Genomic DNA, 14,372 nt, shown 5'->3' with positions numbered 1-14,372 from the left:
ACAGAAATGATTTGTGTTAAAAAATCCCCACTGTGAGAAGGAATCTTGAGTCAGGGCACCTTAGTGAAACCAACTGTGTTCATTCAGTGAGTAACACATGGGTGATTTCCTGGCATGTGCCCTGTGACAATCCTGGTGCTTGAGAGCTAAAATACTAGTTTTAGGACAAGGGGGAATGGCTTCAAACTCAAAGAGGACAGAATTAGATGGGATATTGGGAAGAAATTATTCCCTGTGAGGGTGGGGAGGCCCTGGCACAGGGTGCCCAGAGAAGCTGAGCCTGCCCCATCCCTGGAAGTGTCCAAGGCCAGGTTGGATGGGGCTTGGAGCAACCTGGGCTAGTGGAAGGTGTCCCTGTCCATGGCAGGGGTTGGAATTGGATGAGGTTTATGGTCCTTTCCAACCCAAATCATTCAGTGATTTTATGATACTAAATCTCTCAAAGAGCGATTTCATAATGAGCACACTGAAAGGACAATGTACTTTTGGAAGTGCCCCTATATAACTGACAAAAGTTAAGAACAAGCTTAAAATATATACAGTATATTAAGAGGCAAAAGGTATTTATTTCTAGTTAAGTATTTTCTTATCCAAATGGAGAGATCCAAAGCTAGATCTGGAGTACTGTTTCTACAGCACATTTGGACATGATTGTGGCATGTCCATGCAAGATATTGCCTGTTCTTTTAATCAAATCCACTGCTTGGGGCATTAAAAGAGAGATGTCAGGTCTGACTAATTTAATTCATAGGTGTGTTTTGGGCCAGCCAAACCACTGCAGTTGTTTGTGTAACACCACAGGCCAAAAGGGTATTGCAGTGATAAATAAAACCTGATCCCATGGGAGTACAAATCACAATGAACTCATGGATTTGAGATGGTTTACAACTGACAGTAAAAGATGAGGTTGGAATCTGGCACAGGGACCACAAAAGAATGAACAAACTACAGGAGCCAGATGTGATCTGTCCAGCACATGTGCAGGGCTCAGGAGCACACTGCAAGGTTAACCCTGTGCTGCCTGCTTGACTGGGGGCTCGGCAGGCTGAGGCTGTTCATGACCTGAAGCTGAGTTTTGCAGTGTCCCAGAGATGAACTGGGAGGCTGCAGAGGTGGGCAGGGACTTCCCCTTCCCTTCAGGAAGGAGAGGAGACAGGAATTTCCCACTGTGCTCTCAGAGCCAAACATTCAGGGGAACTGATAGCTGAAGTAACAAAGCCCAAAACAAGAGCAGCATTCAGGTGGCTGCTGGGGGGAAGGAGGAACAGCTTCATTCCCCCTCTGCAGCTACAGCACTGTAATTACATGCTGTGGTGAAAAACACAGCCCCTTTGCTGCTCAGCAGAGAAATCAAAGTCCAGAACTGCTACATACCAGAAAGTCAGCTCTGCTTTGTCTGCCTTGGAAAACATCCTCTCTGAAAACATCTTCATCACCCCCATCCCTGCAGTCACTGAGGAATGAGAACTGAAGGACTTTTCCAAGTCACTCTTCCTTCATTTTTGCACATTTCCAGAGCCATTTTACATTGCCACTGGTCACACTGCTGGGGACACGTGTGGCAGGTCCCCTGCCAGGCGTTTCCTTGGCATGCCAAGTGACACATCCTAAGTCCACAGAACAGATTAAGGTTTATCTCTAATTAAATGGCTCACCAAGTAAGCTTTAACAGGATGAAGGAGCCAGGAAGTACCAGAGGTTTTGTTGGGGAGATGCCCTGGTCTAGCACTACACAAACACACATGACTTGGTTCTGTTGAAAAGCATGGTAACATCCTTCCTTCCCACTGGAGTCAATGCCCCAGCTATACTGTGGCAAAATTTCATCAAAACACTCATTTTCAGCTCTTGGAACCTTTAAAACAAATTATTTTCAGTATAAATTTAAACTTATTAGAGACAAAAATGAATTTTGGAAGTGAGCATTGAAAGTAGCAAAGATTTTCCAGTGCGTTCAATGCTGGAAGTGGTTGGAGTTTCACTTTTGGAATGTCCTTTGTCAGTGTGTAAAAAAACCTGTTTGACATTGCATAATGAAATTTTCAGATCTTAAATCTTCAGAAAGATAGTGAACTCATAATTTTTTGAAGAGATGGCTTTGAATGTGCTCTTCCCATTGCTCTTTTCAAATCATACTTCATTTATTTTGCCTTGCAAGATTGGCACTAATTAAATAAGTATTAAATCAGAAATACCCATGGAGGATTTAAAATGATAGGTCAGAGGGACACACACTATGCCTGATAGAGGGCAACAAAAGGAATATATGGGTCTTGAAAAAAAATCTTTCCTCAGTTGGTATGTTAACCTATAAAATATTTCTGTTAAAAAGAGAAAGCCATGAAGAGGCTGGAAAAATACAGAATTCAAACCAGCTCCTGATTATGAACAGGAATGCTCTGTAGTGCCCTGGCTCTCTTTCACTTTTGTTTCTATTCTTTTTGAAAGGAAACTCCTTCAAATCAGATAGGACCTCCCTAAACAACTAGAATGAATAGGCACAAAAACTCCCTTCAGCAGGCAGGGGTCATCATCCAAGTTAGTTTGCCGCTTTTAAACTGATTCTACTTACCTTGCCACTTTTGAACTGATTCTACTTACCTTGCCACTTTTGAACTGGTTCTAGTTAGCTTGACACTTTTGAACTGGTTCTTCACTCACGACTCTCTCAGGTGAAATGTCATTCTTAGGAATTTATGAACCCTGATAAAGCAGAAGGAGTCCAAAGTGTCACAATGACTTTCCTGAGAAGTCATAGGAGGGGACCATGAGCTCACTTCTGAAGGATGTTAATCTTCTCCATCTGACATGTGTGTTGGAATTACCCAGATCTGAACTGTTTTGGCACACAGTTTGAATGTCTCAAAGAGCCAGACAAATAAACTGTCTGCTGCCACATTGAACAGGGATTGGAGGGTTTTTTTGCTACATTATGATGGAAGAAAAAACAATTTTCCTCTAAATGCTTGAATACAATGCAGTTACACTCTCTAAAGATGATCTCAATAGTCAGGGGAGATTAGGAGATCTTTTAATTTTCCCCTGTAATTATACTGAGATCTCCCACCTGCATCCTGGCATTCAGGTGTTGAACAGGAGCCAAAATTTCATCACATCCTGCAGCCAACAGCCCAGAAATGACTGACTCAAATATCTGACTTTGAAATCCCAGCTTTCCATGGCTGCACAGCCAGCAGATTTATTTTTTAAATCTGCTGATTTTAAAGTGTCAGCAGATAATGATGGATTTGCTTACAACCCAGTCTGTGTGAGGTGAAGGTGTCAGAACCGCAGGGGAAGTTAATGGACACACTCTAAAGCAAGGACATGCCTTTGGAAAACATCTATCTGGGCACAACAGTTTGGAGAAAAGCCTGCTAGAAGGAGCCTCAGAGGTTTGAAAACCAACCATCCAAACCCCAAAGTACCATTAGGTAAAGAAAGCTCAGAATGTACCTGATGTCCATGTACTATGGCAATAATCATGCCATGACCAGGGTGTAGAAGCACTGGCAGCACTGGGAAGGAGCTCCTGGCACCAGTTATTGGTCACAAGCACCTTTCTGTGAGGTTCCAGCTCCACAGAAGCTGCACAGGATAGGACACAAGGCAGCTCAGGAAGGACATGGAGCTATTGGAGTGAATCCAGATGATGCTCAGAGGGCTGGATCACCTCTCCTGTAAAGAAAGGCTGAGAAAATTTGATTTGTTCAGCTACAGAAGACTCCAGGGTGTCCTCAACGCAGCCTTTCAGTACTTGAAGGGGGCCTTATAAAAAAATATGAGGACAGACTTTTTATCAGGACTTTCTTCAATAGAACAAGGGGTAATGGTTTAAAACTGAATGAGCATTAATCCAGATTAGGTGTAAGAAAGAAGTTATTTTCAATGAAAAGAGTTTTACACTTAGGGTGGAGAAAAACTGGCACAGGTTGCCCAGAGAAGCTGTGGATGCTCCATCCCTGGAAGTGCCCAAGGCCAGGCTGGACAGGGTTTGGAGCAGCCTGGGACAGTGGAAGGTGTCCCTGCCCATGGTGAGGGGTTGGACGAGCTGAACTTTGAGGTCCCTTCTAATCCAAACCAATCTAAGACTCTATAACACAACGTGGACTCAGAAAACTCCGTGCCTCTCTGCGCACATAACCAGAGCCTTAATTTTAGAAAAACCAGCTTCCACAGTTCTCAGGTGGCAAACTCTCAGAGAGTTTGCTCGGAGATGCTCCAGCAGCGCTGAGAGCGGTGACCGCCCATCCTCGCAGCGATCCCTTCGCACTGCGGGGAGGCGGCACCTGGGAGCACAGCCCGGGAATTCAGGGCGGGAAAGCAGGGAGAGCACGGAGCCAAGGAGGGCAGGGCTGGAATAGAGAGGAGGGAGGGCACGGAGGGAGCCAAGGAGGCGGAACAGAGCGGAGGAGGGCACGGCCGGGGAGGATCCCTCACGGTCCTTCCCGCCGCCCCGCCCGCTCCATGCCCCGGCGGGCGGGTTGAGCGCGGGGCTGCATTCGCTGCGGGACAGCGGCCCTGAGCCCCCGCAGCCCCGGAGCCCCCAGCCCGGCCCAGCCCGGCCCTGCCAGCCCCAGGATGCTGCCGGCGGGCGGCCCCAGCCCCGCGCAGACCTGCGGGGCCGTGCTGGTGGCCGCCGTGCTGCTGCAGTCCGTGTGCGTGGCCGTCACCTTCCTGTACTTCTCCAGCGAGCTGCGACAGGTCTGTGGGGGCTCGGCGGCGGGGGGAGCCCCGGGACAGGCCGGCTCGCTGGGCGGGGGGATCCCGCAGCACCCCCGGGCCGGGCCGGGCTGAGGCCCCGCGGACGAAGAGCTCCGCTCGCTGCTCCCCTTTGTCTGCAGCGCGGTGTGCGCGGGGAGAGAGCTCAGAGCCGGGGCTGATACGGAGTGTCAGAGTCGAGAAAACAAAGCTCGGCTTTGGTAGGAAATGTGTTTCCCATTAGAGCGCGAATTCGCCGCCTCATCACTTTTGCGGTGCGGGCGGGCTGGGTGGGACAGGCGCTGTCTGTCAGCTGCACCGCCGAGGAGGACTCGAGTGCCCCGTGGATGCTTCCCGTAGGATAATACAGGGTTTCAAGGTTGTGACTAATCCTAAAGGAACTGCACCAGACGGCGAACACCGCTGCATTCGCCAGAATAACTTCAAAGAATCCATTGTGTAGTCTAGATGCTTTGGTCTCCTTACAGCCCCCCTTGAGGCCTGGCAGCTGCTGCTTAACTCTTCCCACTTCTTGGGAAAGATAATTTACACTCCAAGAATGTTGAATTTAGATGATAGTCCAGTGTGTGTGGTCCTGCTTTCAAGGACCCTTTGTACTCAGGGTTTCCTTGAGTGTCTTACCCCAAATTGACTGTCCTGCTGTGCCTGGATGTTGTTACTCCTGGCACACAGGTAAATCTACCTGCAGGTAAGTGTTCTGTACATCTACAGCTTCAGAAAATATTGCATAAATGTAAGTTACTGTTGTTATAAGCACTCAGGAGTGCATAATTAATTACATTATTAATAATAATGTAGATATGTATATTATGCAATATATGTGTTTATTCCACATTAGCTTAAATAGGTGGAGTCTTCTGAGATGTCAGAATTCTCTGTGAGGCAAAGGGAGTGTTCTGCAATAGGAGCCAATGCTCATACTTTCAAAATGTATAAAACAGATTTTCCTGCTGAATTTGTAGCTGTGGCTGTCCAATGGGGGAGTCACAGAAATGTGCTCATTTTGTGAAATCAGGTTACATGATTGCTAATGAAGAAAAATATATAAAGGCATCCTTCTTTCCTTATGCACACAGTACAGAGTCCCTTGCTAATACACGTGCCGATGTAAGTAATTAGTAACCACACTTATCTTTTCCTTCCTTCTATTCAAACACGTACACCTGGGACACAACCACATCCCAGAGACTTGCCCAAAATACAACTCACAGTTCCTGAAGAATGACAAGCCTGCATTTGTTGTGAAGGAATAAACCAGAGATATGCTGGACTGCAAAAAAGGTTATTGGCTCTGGAGGGGGTACCTTAACAACATATTTCTGCATCTGCCTTCTGATGCACAATAAACAGGAAAAAACTCGTCTAGGCACAGACTGCTACTCCACATCCACGTGGTACATGTGGAATAAATCTCTGTAGATAAACTGTGATTTTTATCTGCACATTTTTCTTCCCTTTTTTTTTTTGTTCACAATACCTGCATTTCTACACCTTCACCAAATCACTGTGGCTGCACAGACTGCAGGTATTTCTATCTTTACAAAAAGCATGCTGGTAACTAGCAGGGTTTGTCCACTACAGCTGTAGTAACCTGATTAGGACTAGGAGTATGACATTTGTGTAACTGCTTTGCTTTAAGAGGAAGTACTAGGACAATAAAGTTCTTATGCTTCAGGATGCAGGGCTGCAAGGAAAACAACCTCAGGCTTCCTCCTATTTCAAGTCCAGTAACCACTCCTAACATAGGAGAGAGGCTCTACAACATAAGATTCCTGCAGGAGTTGTGTCCTCAAAGGGTTCAGTGCTGCAGGTAAACCTCATTTGAGTAAATCTTACAAGAGAAATATCAGTCCCTCGGTTCCATCATGTGTTGCTGCAAGGTTGCATTCCCTGAGGTTTCAAACTGCACACAAAGAAAGGTTCCAGTGCCAGGAGAGTGAAGCTGTTTTGAGGAAAAGTGAGCAGGTGAGGTGGAGGCAGAGGCACAGGGCTGTTTGCTCCCAGATGGGAGGGCAGAGCTGGGAGCTGAGCTGTGACAAGCCTGCAAGAGAATAAACAGTAACCTCACAACTTGCCTGTGTCTGGCTTTTTATCTTAAACTCGTCAAACTACTTTATTATAGAAGCTCATTGTGTAGTTAAATGGGTCAGAGCCAGTAGTTTTACCTTAATGAGCACGTATTATTAATCACTTGGAGTTCTTGAAACCTGATTTAGAAATACCACTGCACTCCTTGGCAAGGACACAGAAACCCTCACAAACACTTTTCCTTCTGCTGCCTCCAAAATACATCATTTCAAGTACTAGCTGAAGCTCAGTGGAATCTGCTGCTGCAAACTGAAGGTGGGACTTGAAGGGGGTGAAATCTCCTGGCCCTGTAGGAGGAAATCTTTCCTAAACACCTTTGTTTTTTAACAGCCAGGAAAGGCATGGAGAGTGAAGGAGAAAATTCACCTGTTGCTTTCAATGCCCCAGTCTCAAGGACAGCTAAAAACTGGTGCTTGTAGGAAAAAATGCATCTGTTTAGCAAAGCAAACCAAGCTTCTTTAGCACAACAAAAGAGTGAAATTTAAATGCTGCTGCCAGGATTCCATCTGAATGCTTTGCATGTTTCTTGCTGTTCCCTCCGGAGTGCTTTGCTGGCTGCACAAAGCTGCCCAGTGTGTGGCTGCTGCAGCAGGAGCCCAGGTCAGAGCAAACAAGGGCTGCTCTCAGGTCCTGTGCTCCCACACTAACCAACAGCGCCAGCTGGAGTCGCATCCGCAGGGAGCTCTGAGAGATTTCCTCCAGGAAAACCCTCCCAGTCACATTCCCTTGGAGCCAAAAGGAGTTTTGCCAGTCTCTTCAGTCTTTGCAGAAAACAAAAATGTTTTCTCCATGACTAGAGGATACAGAAATTTGATATTTTCATGTCAAAAACATCTAGCAGTATAATTTTATTTGGACTCAAATGTCATCTCAATTGTCTGGATTATCAGGATAAATGGTGTTAGGAGAGAGCCTAATCTGGATATGGGGAGGATAAGGTACAGATAAATATAACAGCAAAGGTCTGGATTATAAATGCAATTGGCAGAAAATACTGTTTTAAGTTCTAGTATTTGATTTGATCATCAATAATCTGTCTAATATTGAATTTCATCCTCAATAATCTGTCTAAAGAAATGTTTCTAATGCAGAACTAGAGAATCTAAAGACTTTCCAACATCAAGGATTTGGGTGTTGAATTTTCACAAAACCTATTAAGTTGAATATTGGATACTGCATTTATGTCTATGCAGATAATGCAAGCATATTTTTGCATGTGAGGTATGCTCTCATATTTAAATATGTCAGATCAGGATGAATTAAATCCTCTTGTTCATATACTACTTGTACCATACTTCAGAGAAAAGATAAGTGTGTTTCTTAGCAGTTAGTGAACGTAGTGACATATCACAGCTGCAAACAGCTGGATGAACAATGCTGGCTTTTCCCTGTGCTGCAGCTGCAGGACTCGTACTCCAGGAGCGACATCGCCTGTCTCACCGGGGAGGAGATCGGCAACTCCCTCCAAAACCTGGAGCTCATCGAGGGTGAGGACAGAGAAGCTGATCCCTGCTGGAAAGTCAAGTGGCACCTGGGAAAGTTAATTAAAAAGGTATTTGGGAGCAGTGTGCTTGGTGTTGTTACAGCTGAAGGAATCCTAATAGCAGAATAAAGGAGGCTCAGATTGTTTTATTGCAAAGCAATGGTCAGGCCACAGCTCCAGCTGCAGTGCTTGCACTGAAGCAAAGGGAAAAACAACCCATAAAAGTGGTTTCACTGCATTCAGGAAATACTAAAGCAAAGACTATCAGCTTTTACTAAGCAAATTCCAGTGATGGGTTGGCTTATCTGAAATACCTCAGGGTAAAGGGTTTCTGCCTGACGATACAGTCATGGTGCTATTAGAGCTGTCACTGCCTCTTTGAAAAAACAAGGAGGCTGGGGAGAGCAAATGAGGTTAAATGTAACACAGGGAGAGGTACAAAGGTGCCTAAGGAGTGGTCCAGTCACAAGCTGTGTGAGGCAGTGATGGAGGAAAGAGCAAGTGGGCACACAGCATCAGACACAGCACCTTCCCAAAGAGCACCTCCTGAGTGACTTACACACCATACACATCATTTTGGCTACAGAGGACAAAGTCAGTCTGGCTGAAAAATCACAGGGGCTAAAATCCTCTGGAATGGCTTTCAAAATCCCATCTCCAGCACATAAACAAGGTCATCCACAGAAATTATCTCCTGGCTGAAATTTCCTGGCAAAAACAGATCTTGCAGTCCAAACCAGATTGTCTATTTGTATTCAGAGATCTCAGCTCCTTTGGTGGAAGCTCTGCCAGTGAAGTCCCTAAACTCCCGCACAGAGAAAGCATTGTTTTAGTTGGTGGATGTTTACATATCTAGTATACCTGCTAGCTCCCTGATTGCTTAGAAAAAAGTAGGCTGGGTGCCAGAAATAAGTTACAATTATGCTAATACTACTATTACTATCAGGATAGATGGATAAGTAAAAATGTGGCAGGACAAAAGCCACCAACATTTGGCAATACAGGCTTTATTAGCCACCCAGGTAAGGCATCACCACACTTGCTGCTGCTCCATCACTGTCCATGGTTTGTTTCAGCAGTCAGCAAACAGTTATGAAGAAGGGGAATGCACAAAGTAAAATATGCTGGATTAAGATCTTAGATAGGTAGAGGTATAAAAATAAATTAAATTTAATTGCTGAGATCTAAGACCATATAGTTCACAGTGCCAAGTATTCTGCAAATGGAAACTGGTGCTTGGACACTTCTCTTATTTGAGAGAAGCATGAAATTCAGATTTTTCAATAGACTTATGCCTGAGCTCTTGAAAATGTTTTCCTATGCCTTTCATCACCTATTACAGCATATTAATAGGTGTTTTTTCCCCCCGTTTTCTTGTTGATCAAATTCAGAATCCTCTTTATTCATGAGTAAAAAATGGTGTGTCTTTTTCCTGCCCCTGTCAGCCCCAGCTGACAAGCTAATTCATTTTTACTGTGTTTGTTGGCAGATGATGTCAAGAAGCTACGAGGAAAACATATCTGCAATCAACGGTATTGTAATAATTTTATTATCTGTGGTAAAAAGGAGCTGCTGGGGGCACTTGATGTGTAATGACTTGATTTTTTTTAAAGTGCAGAAAACTGGCATCAAATCTTTGTATGATCTAAGATCTTGCACTGGCATCAAGTCATCAAAAAATGATTACTTATTACTAGAAGGTAAATTTTTTCAGGAGCCAGAATTACTGTCAAGTGGTTAGAGCAAGGTAACCAAGGTGAATGCAGAGGACTCAGCCTCTGGATCTCAGTCCCATGTGTATGGGGGATGTTTAAAAAGCCCTCCCCAGGAACATGCAGCACAGAGCTGCAGAGATCAGTTAAGGAATGGCTCTGCTGAAGCTCACACTAAAGATGCTGAGTGAAAGCATTACAGCGTCCAAGTGGAAATTCACAGGGAGATTGGGAATATTTAACCATAAAATTGAGTACTGTGGGTTATTTTGTCAGTAACTTGAAGGCAGAGGGAGGAGAAAAAGAATAAAGAGGCACGTGAAGACATTTTTATGAGCAAGTGTAAAAGTGTGACCCTTATTAGCCAACAATCAGATACGATTCAGTCAATTAAAAAGTGACATAGCTATTCCTAAAAATCAAGTCAGGTGGAACAGATGTGCCTTCTAAAGTCATTGCTTCTGATGTGGGGTTTCTTTTTCCCTTCAGTTGAGAAGACTCTGACCCTGCCACACTCGGAGGGGCAGCAGCCACGCGGTCCCGTCCGCCGCATCGCAGCGCACCTGACGGCCAGCAGCAGCAGGAGGAGCTCCCTGTCCTCACGCAGTAAGGAGAAGCCTTTAACCACAGTTAAAGACCACAAAATTAATTAAATTACTCTCCCATTGCTAGCCTCAAAACACCTTTTAATACTTGTGTTGGGTTAGTAGTAGGAAAAAAATTGTCCTGTCCCAAACATTGTGTTTTTCCTGCTAATTCCCACCAAAGAGAGAGAAAGCCCATTTCCTCTGGGTACCTCCCTAGCTCTTCTTTGGAACCCTCATTAGGAGGAAAAAGAACTTTAGATGTCCTTCCTAGTGTTATTTAGATGTCCTTCCTAGTGTTAAGTTTCCCTGTTTTCTTTCATTTCCTTCTGTTGGTTGTGCGAGTCCCAGCTGCTATGGTGACAGACCTATTAGAAATGTGAGACAGACAGGAGAGACTTGACATTCAGGCCATGCTAATGAAGGGCTTGCTCAGCTTTCTGCAGCTTCAGAGGGTATCAGACACTAATGGATATTTTAACTTTGTTACTAAGTAAAAACATATTTTTCCCCCCTTATTTGGGAGCATAAATATTAAAAATAAAGGCAGTTCTTGTTAATTCCCACATTAAGCTTACTTATGGACCATCAGATTATTGTGAGAATGGACCTATGAACTGCTGGGAAGAGCAGGTTTCTTATTTTGTTATTAAAAACCAGGCTCCTCAGCTAGCAGACACTTGGCTTCACTACCCATTTTTAAAGTTAACATTTCTTTCTCTCTTTTTTTTTCCCAAGTAAATCCCTTGCCCAGAAGAGGAATTGGACACAAAATAAACAACTGGGAACCATCAAGAAAAGGCCACTCCTTCCTTTACAACGTGGAGCTGAGAAATGGGGAGTTAGTGATACCCCAGACAGGCTTTTACTACATCTACTCACAAATTTACTTTCGCTTCCGTGAAGACGAGAACGAGGACTCAGAATTGTTGGGACAAATCAGAAACCCCAAACAGCTTGTCCAGTATGTTTACAAACTGACTAATTACCCTGAGCCCATTTTGCTCATGAAGAGTGCAAGGACAAGCTGCTGGTCTAAAAAGGCAGAATATGGACTTTATTCCATCTATCAAGGTGGTGTGTTCCAGCTGAAGAGAGAGGACAGGATTTTTGTCTCTGTCAGCAACAGTGACATAGTTGACATGGACAAAGAAGCAAGTTTTTTTGGAGCCTTTATGATCAGTTAGAACATGAAGGTCATGATCCCAAATGGCCCAGTGTTTTCTAGTCAGGACAGCTTAAATTCCTATAAAATAAGGGATCACAAGCAAAAGCTGCATCAATACCAAAAAGAGCAGACTGCCCTTTCTCAGCTCACTCACCGCGTGCCGAGTTCTGTCCCAGCAGCCAGGAAGAGCAGCAGCAGCTGGCTGTGAGTGGCAATGCTCTGTGCAGGCACAGGCAGCCAGGCTGGGAATGTGGCAGGGATTCACAGCCCTCAGGTGATTCCTTGGCCAGAGCCCTGGGCAGGTAAGGGCTCACCAGCAGCAGGGATGCTCCAGGCTGGCTCAGCTGTGGCACCAGGGATGGTGGATGCTCCACGTCTGGTTCCTCAAGGCTGAGACTGCATATCAAATTCTATTTGTGTTCTCCTTTGGACCCTGTCTTGAATATATCAGGAACCTTTGTACATACTGTACCCAAGTGCCTGTGGAATTTCTCCTGATTTTTTTTGAACAGGAGTTTTGCAGAAGCTGCACATCTTCATCTCTTCTAACAAAGCACTTAAGCACCTAATTAATTTTAAGCACACAAGCAGTCTGACTACACCAGGGTATCCACATGCTTGAAATTAAGTATGTGCTTAAGCATTCTCCAGGATCATGTCTTGAGTAAACACATTTGTCTTGTGCAGGATATTGTACATAAGAACAGCTGCTGGAATGGCACTGAAGAGCTTTTGAAATCAATCTGTGTTTTGATCAACATTTTGTAACAGTGCCTATTTACTTAATTACTCGGCTGCAGACATCTCACCAGGCTCCCAATAAGTTCAGTAATGCAGTTGCTGTTACAGTTGTTGACAGCAAGAACTGGATCCAGAAAAAAAAACAAAAAGGTGGGTTTCTGTAAATACTGAATTCTGTGAGAAATTTGCAGCAATTTAGGCATGACAAGATTCTTCCATGTTTATTTGTACTGGTCTGTGTTTGGTAGGATGTAATGTAGAATAACACGCCCCAATGACTAACATTTGGAGGAAAACAGGCACAACTATCTGTACTTACAAATATGCTGCTTCTTTAGATAATGCTGTAATTATTTGATTTTTTTTTTTTTAGGAATGGGAGGAAAATTCTCACAATGTTTTTTTATAAAATACTTTTTTTATAAAAAATGAACAGTATATTTTTTAACTCAATGAAAATGACTATTTTGTATTAAAAGGATTTGAAAGTTTAGACTGTATGGGCTCAATGCACAGCAAAAGTCAGGTAGTGTAAATCAGCACATCTGTAGCATTGTCAGTGGAGGAATAGCAAATTGCACCATGAATGCATTTTGCCCAGATTTGCAGGAAACAGTGGGAAAGGTGGAAAAATAAAATTGGAGGGAAAGGAAGACAGTTCTGCAAATGTTACTTGTGATGCAGGATAAGGTCTGGCTATTTTTTTTTTTTTTAATACACTGGGGTTGCCGTGGGAACCCTCCCATTCACCTGCTGTAATTAAATCACAGCAGCCCCTGCACACGGGCCTCAGCAGTAAACAGGCACGGTTCATCCTCCTGCCCATCAGCAGCAGGGGATTAACAGACACAGCCCATCTTTATCTGGCCATTCAGACAAGCACCTTGGCTCACTCAAACACTGTGTTGAAGCAGCAAGAGAGGAATTTCAGGAATACCCTTCTTTTGGCAGGTTAGAGCCAAGAAACACACCAGAGTAAGCTGAAAATAATGAGGTTTAACTTCTGCCTGCTGTTTGACAGTGTCACACGTGCTGGGTTCAGTGGCAATCAAATATGTGAAACTCTTCACCATTTACTGGAACACTTTGGTTTTCTTCCTTCTCAAATCATCTGTTTTGACAGAGAACAGAAAACATTTCTACAGTTTTCTCTCTCATTTCAGTATTGAAATCAGAAATTCTTTCCCAGCCAGAAGGGCTGGAGAACAGAGCCATTCCCTGCATACCTGTATGTCTGTTACCTTGCAGAAATGACTTTTGTAGGTTCTCCTTGCAGATGGACTGGGCTTGGTGCTTTCAGCACAGGACTGACCCCTGCTATCAGATTTGATCACTGCATGCAGAGCACATTGCAACAGGAATCACACCAAATTGTAATTTTCTGAGTGATCTGAAGGCATGTTTGCCAGATATTATCTTGGGGGAAGATTATCAAGGGATATCAGACAGGACACCTTTAAAGAAGAATGGAAAAATATAGCAAGTTCTGTTTGTGCTGTGTCCTGGCTCACACTTTTCATCTCACTTTATGCTGAATGACATATGTAGCAAATTTTTATAGATTGCATTAATATGTGAATATTGTAAATTTTTCTACATGACTTTTATATAAAACGTTTTTATAAATATTTAGTCTCACAGTGATTATTGGTGTCATCCTATGGCTTCCATGACAGCCCTGTCTTAGATCATTTCCCTGACATTGATTGGTATCAGATATGATCCACTAAATGCCAGAGATGGTTGCAATGCAAAGAACAAAATGCAAACCATTGAGCAATGCCATGTTGTGCAATTCCATATGACTGGCTCCCAGGTCCCAGCTGGTGAGCAGCATCTGGAAGCAGTAAACTGAAAAAAATCCCTGAAAATGA

At 44.0% G+C, this 14,372-nt stretch overlaps 1 protein-coding gene across 1 annotated transcript; it reads left to right on the top strand.

Moving 5' to 3' along the window:
• Positions 1 to 4,488: 4,488 nt before the first annotated feature.
• On the top strand, positions 4,489 to 14,126 carry TNFSF10 (TNF superfamily member 10). Its single transcript, XM_059479274.1, has 5 exons — positions 4,489 to 4,704; positions 8,210 to 8,362; positions 9,783 to 9,825; positions 10,495 to 10,611; positions 11,328 to 14,126. Exons 1-5 carry the CDS (start codon positions 4,582 to 4,584, stop codon positions 11,774 to 11,776), a joined length of 885 nt encoding a protein of 294 aa, XP_059335257.1. The 5' UTR covers positions 4,489 to 4,581; the 3' UTR covers positions 11,777 to 14,126.
• The last annotated feature ends 246 nt before the right edge of the window (positions 14,127 to 14,372 follow it).

This window comes from Ammospiza nelsoni, chromosome 10 (assembly GCF_027579445.1).
Source record: "Ammospiza nelsoni isolate bAmmNel1 chromosome 10, bAmmNel1.pri, whole genome shotgun sequence".
In the NCBI taxonomy this organism is placed as follows: domain Eukaryota; kingdom Metazoa; phylum Chordata; class Aves; order Passeriformes; family Passerellidae; genus Ammospiza; species Ammospiza nelsoni.
This window is presented reverse-complemented; position numbering and strand designations above follow the sequence as displayed.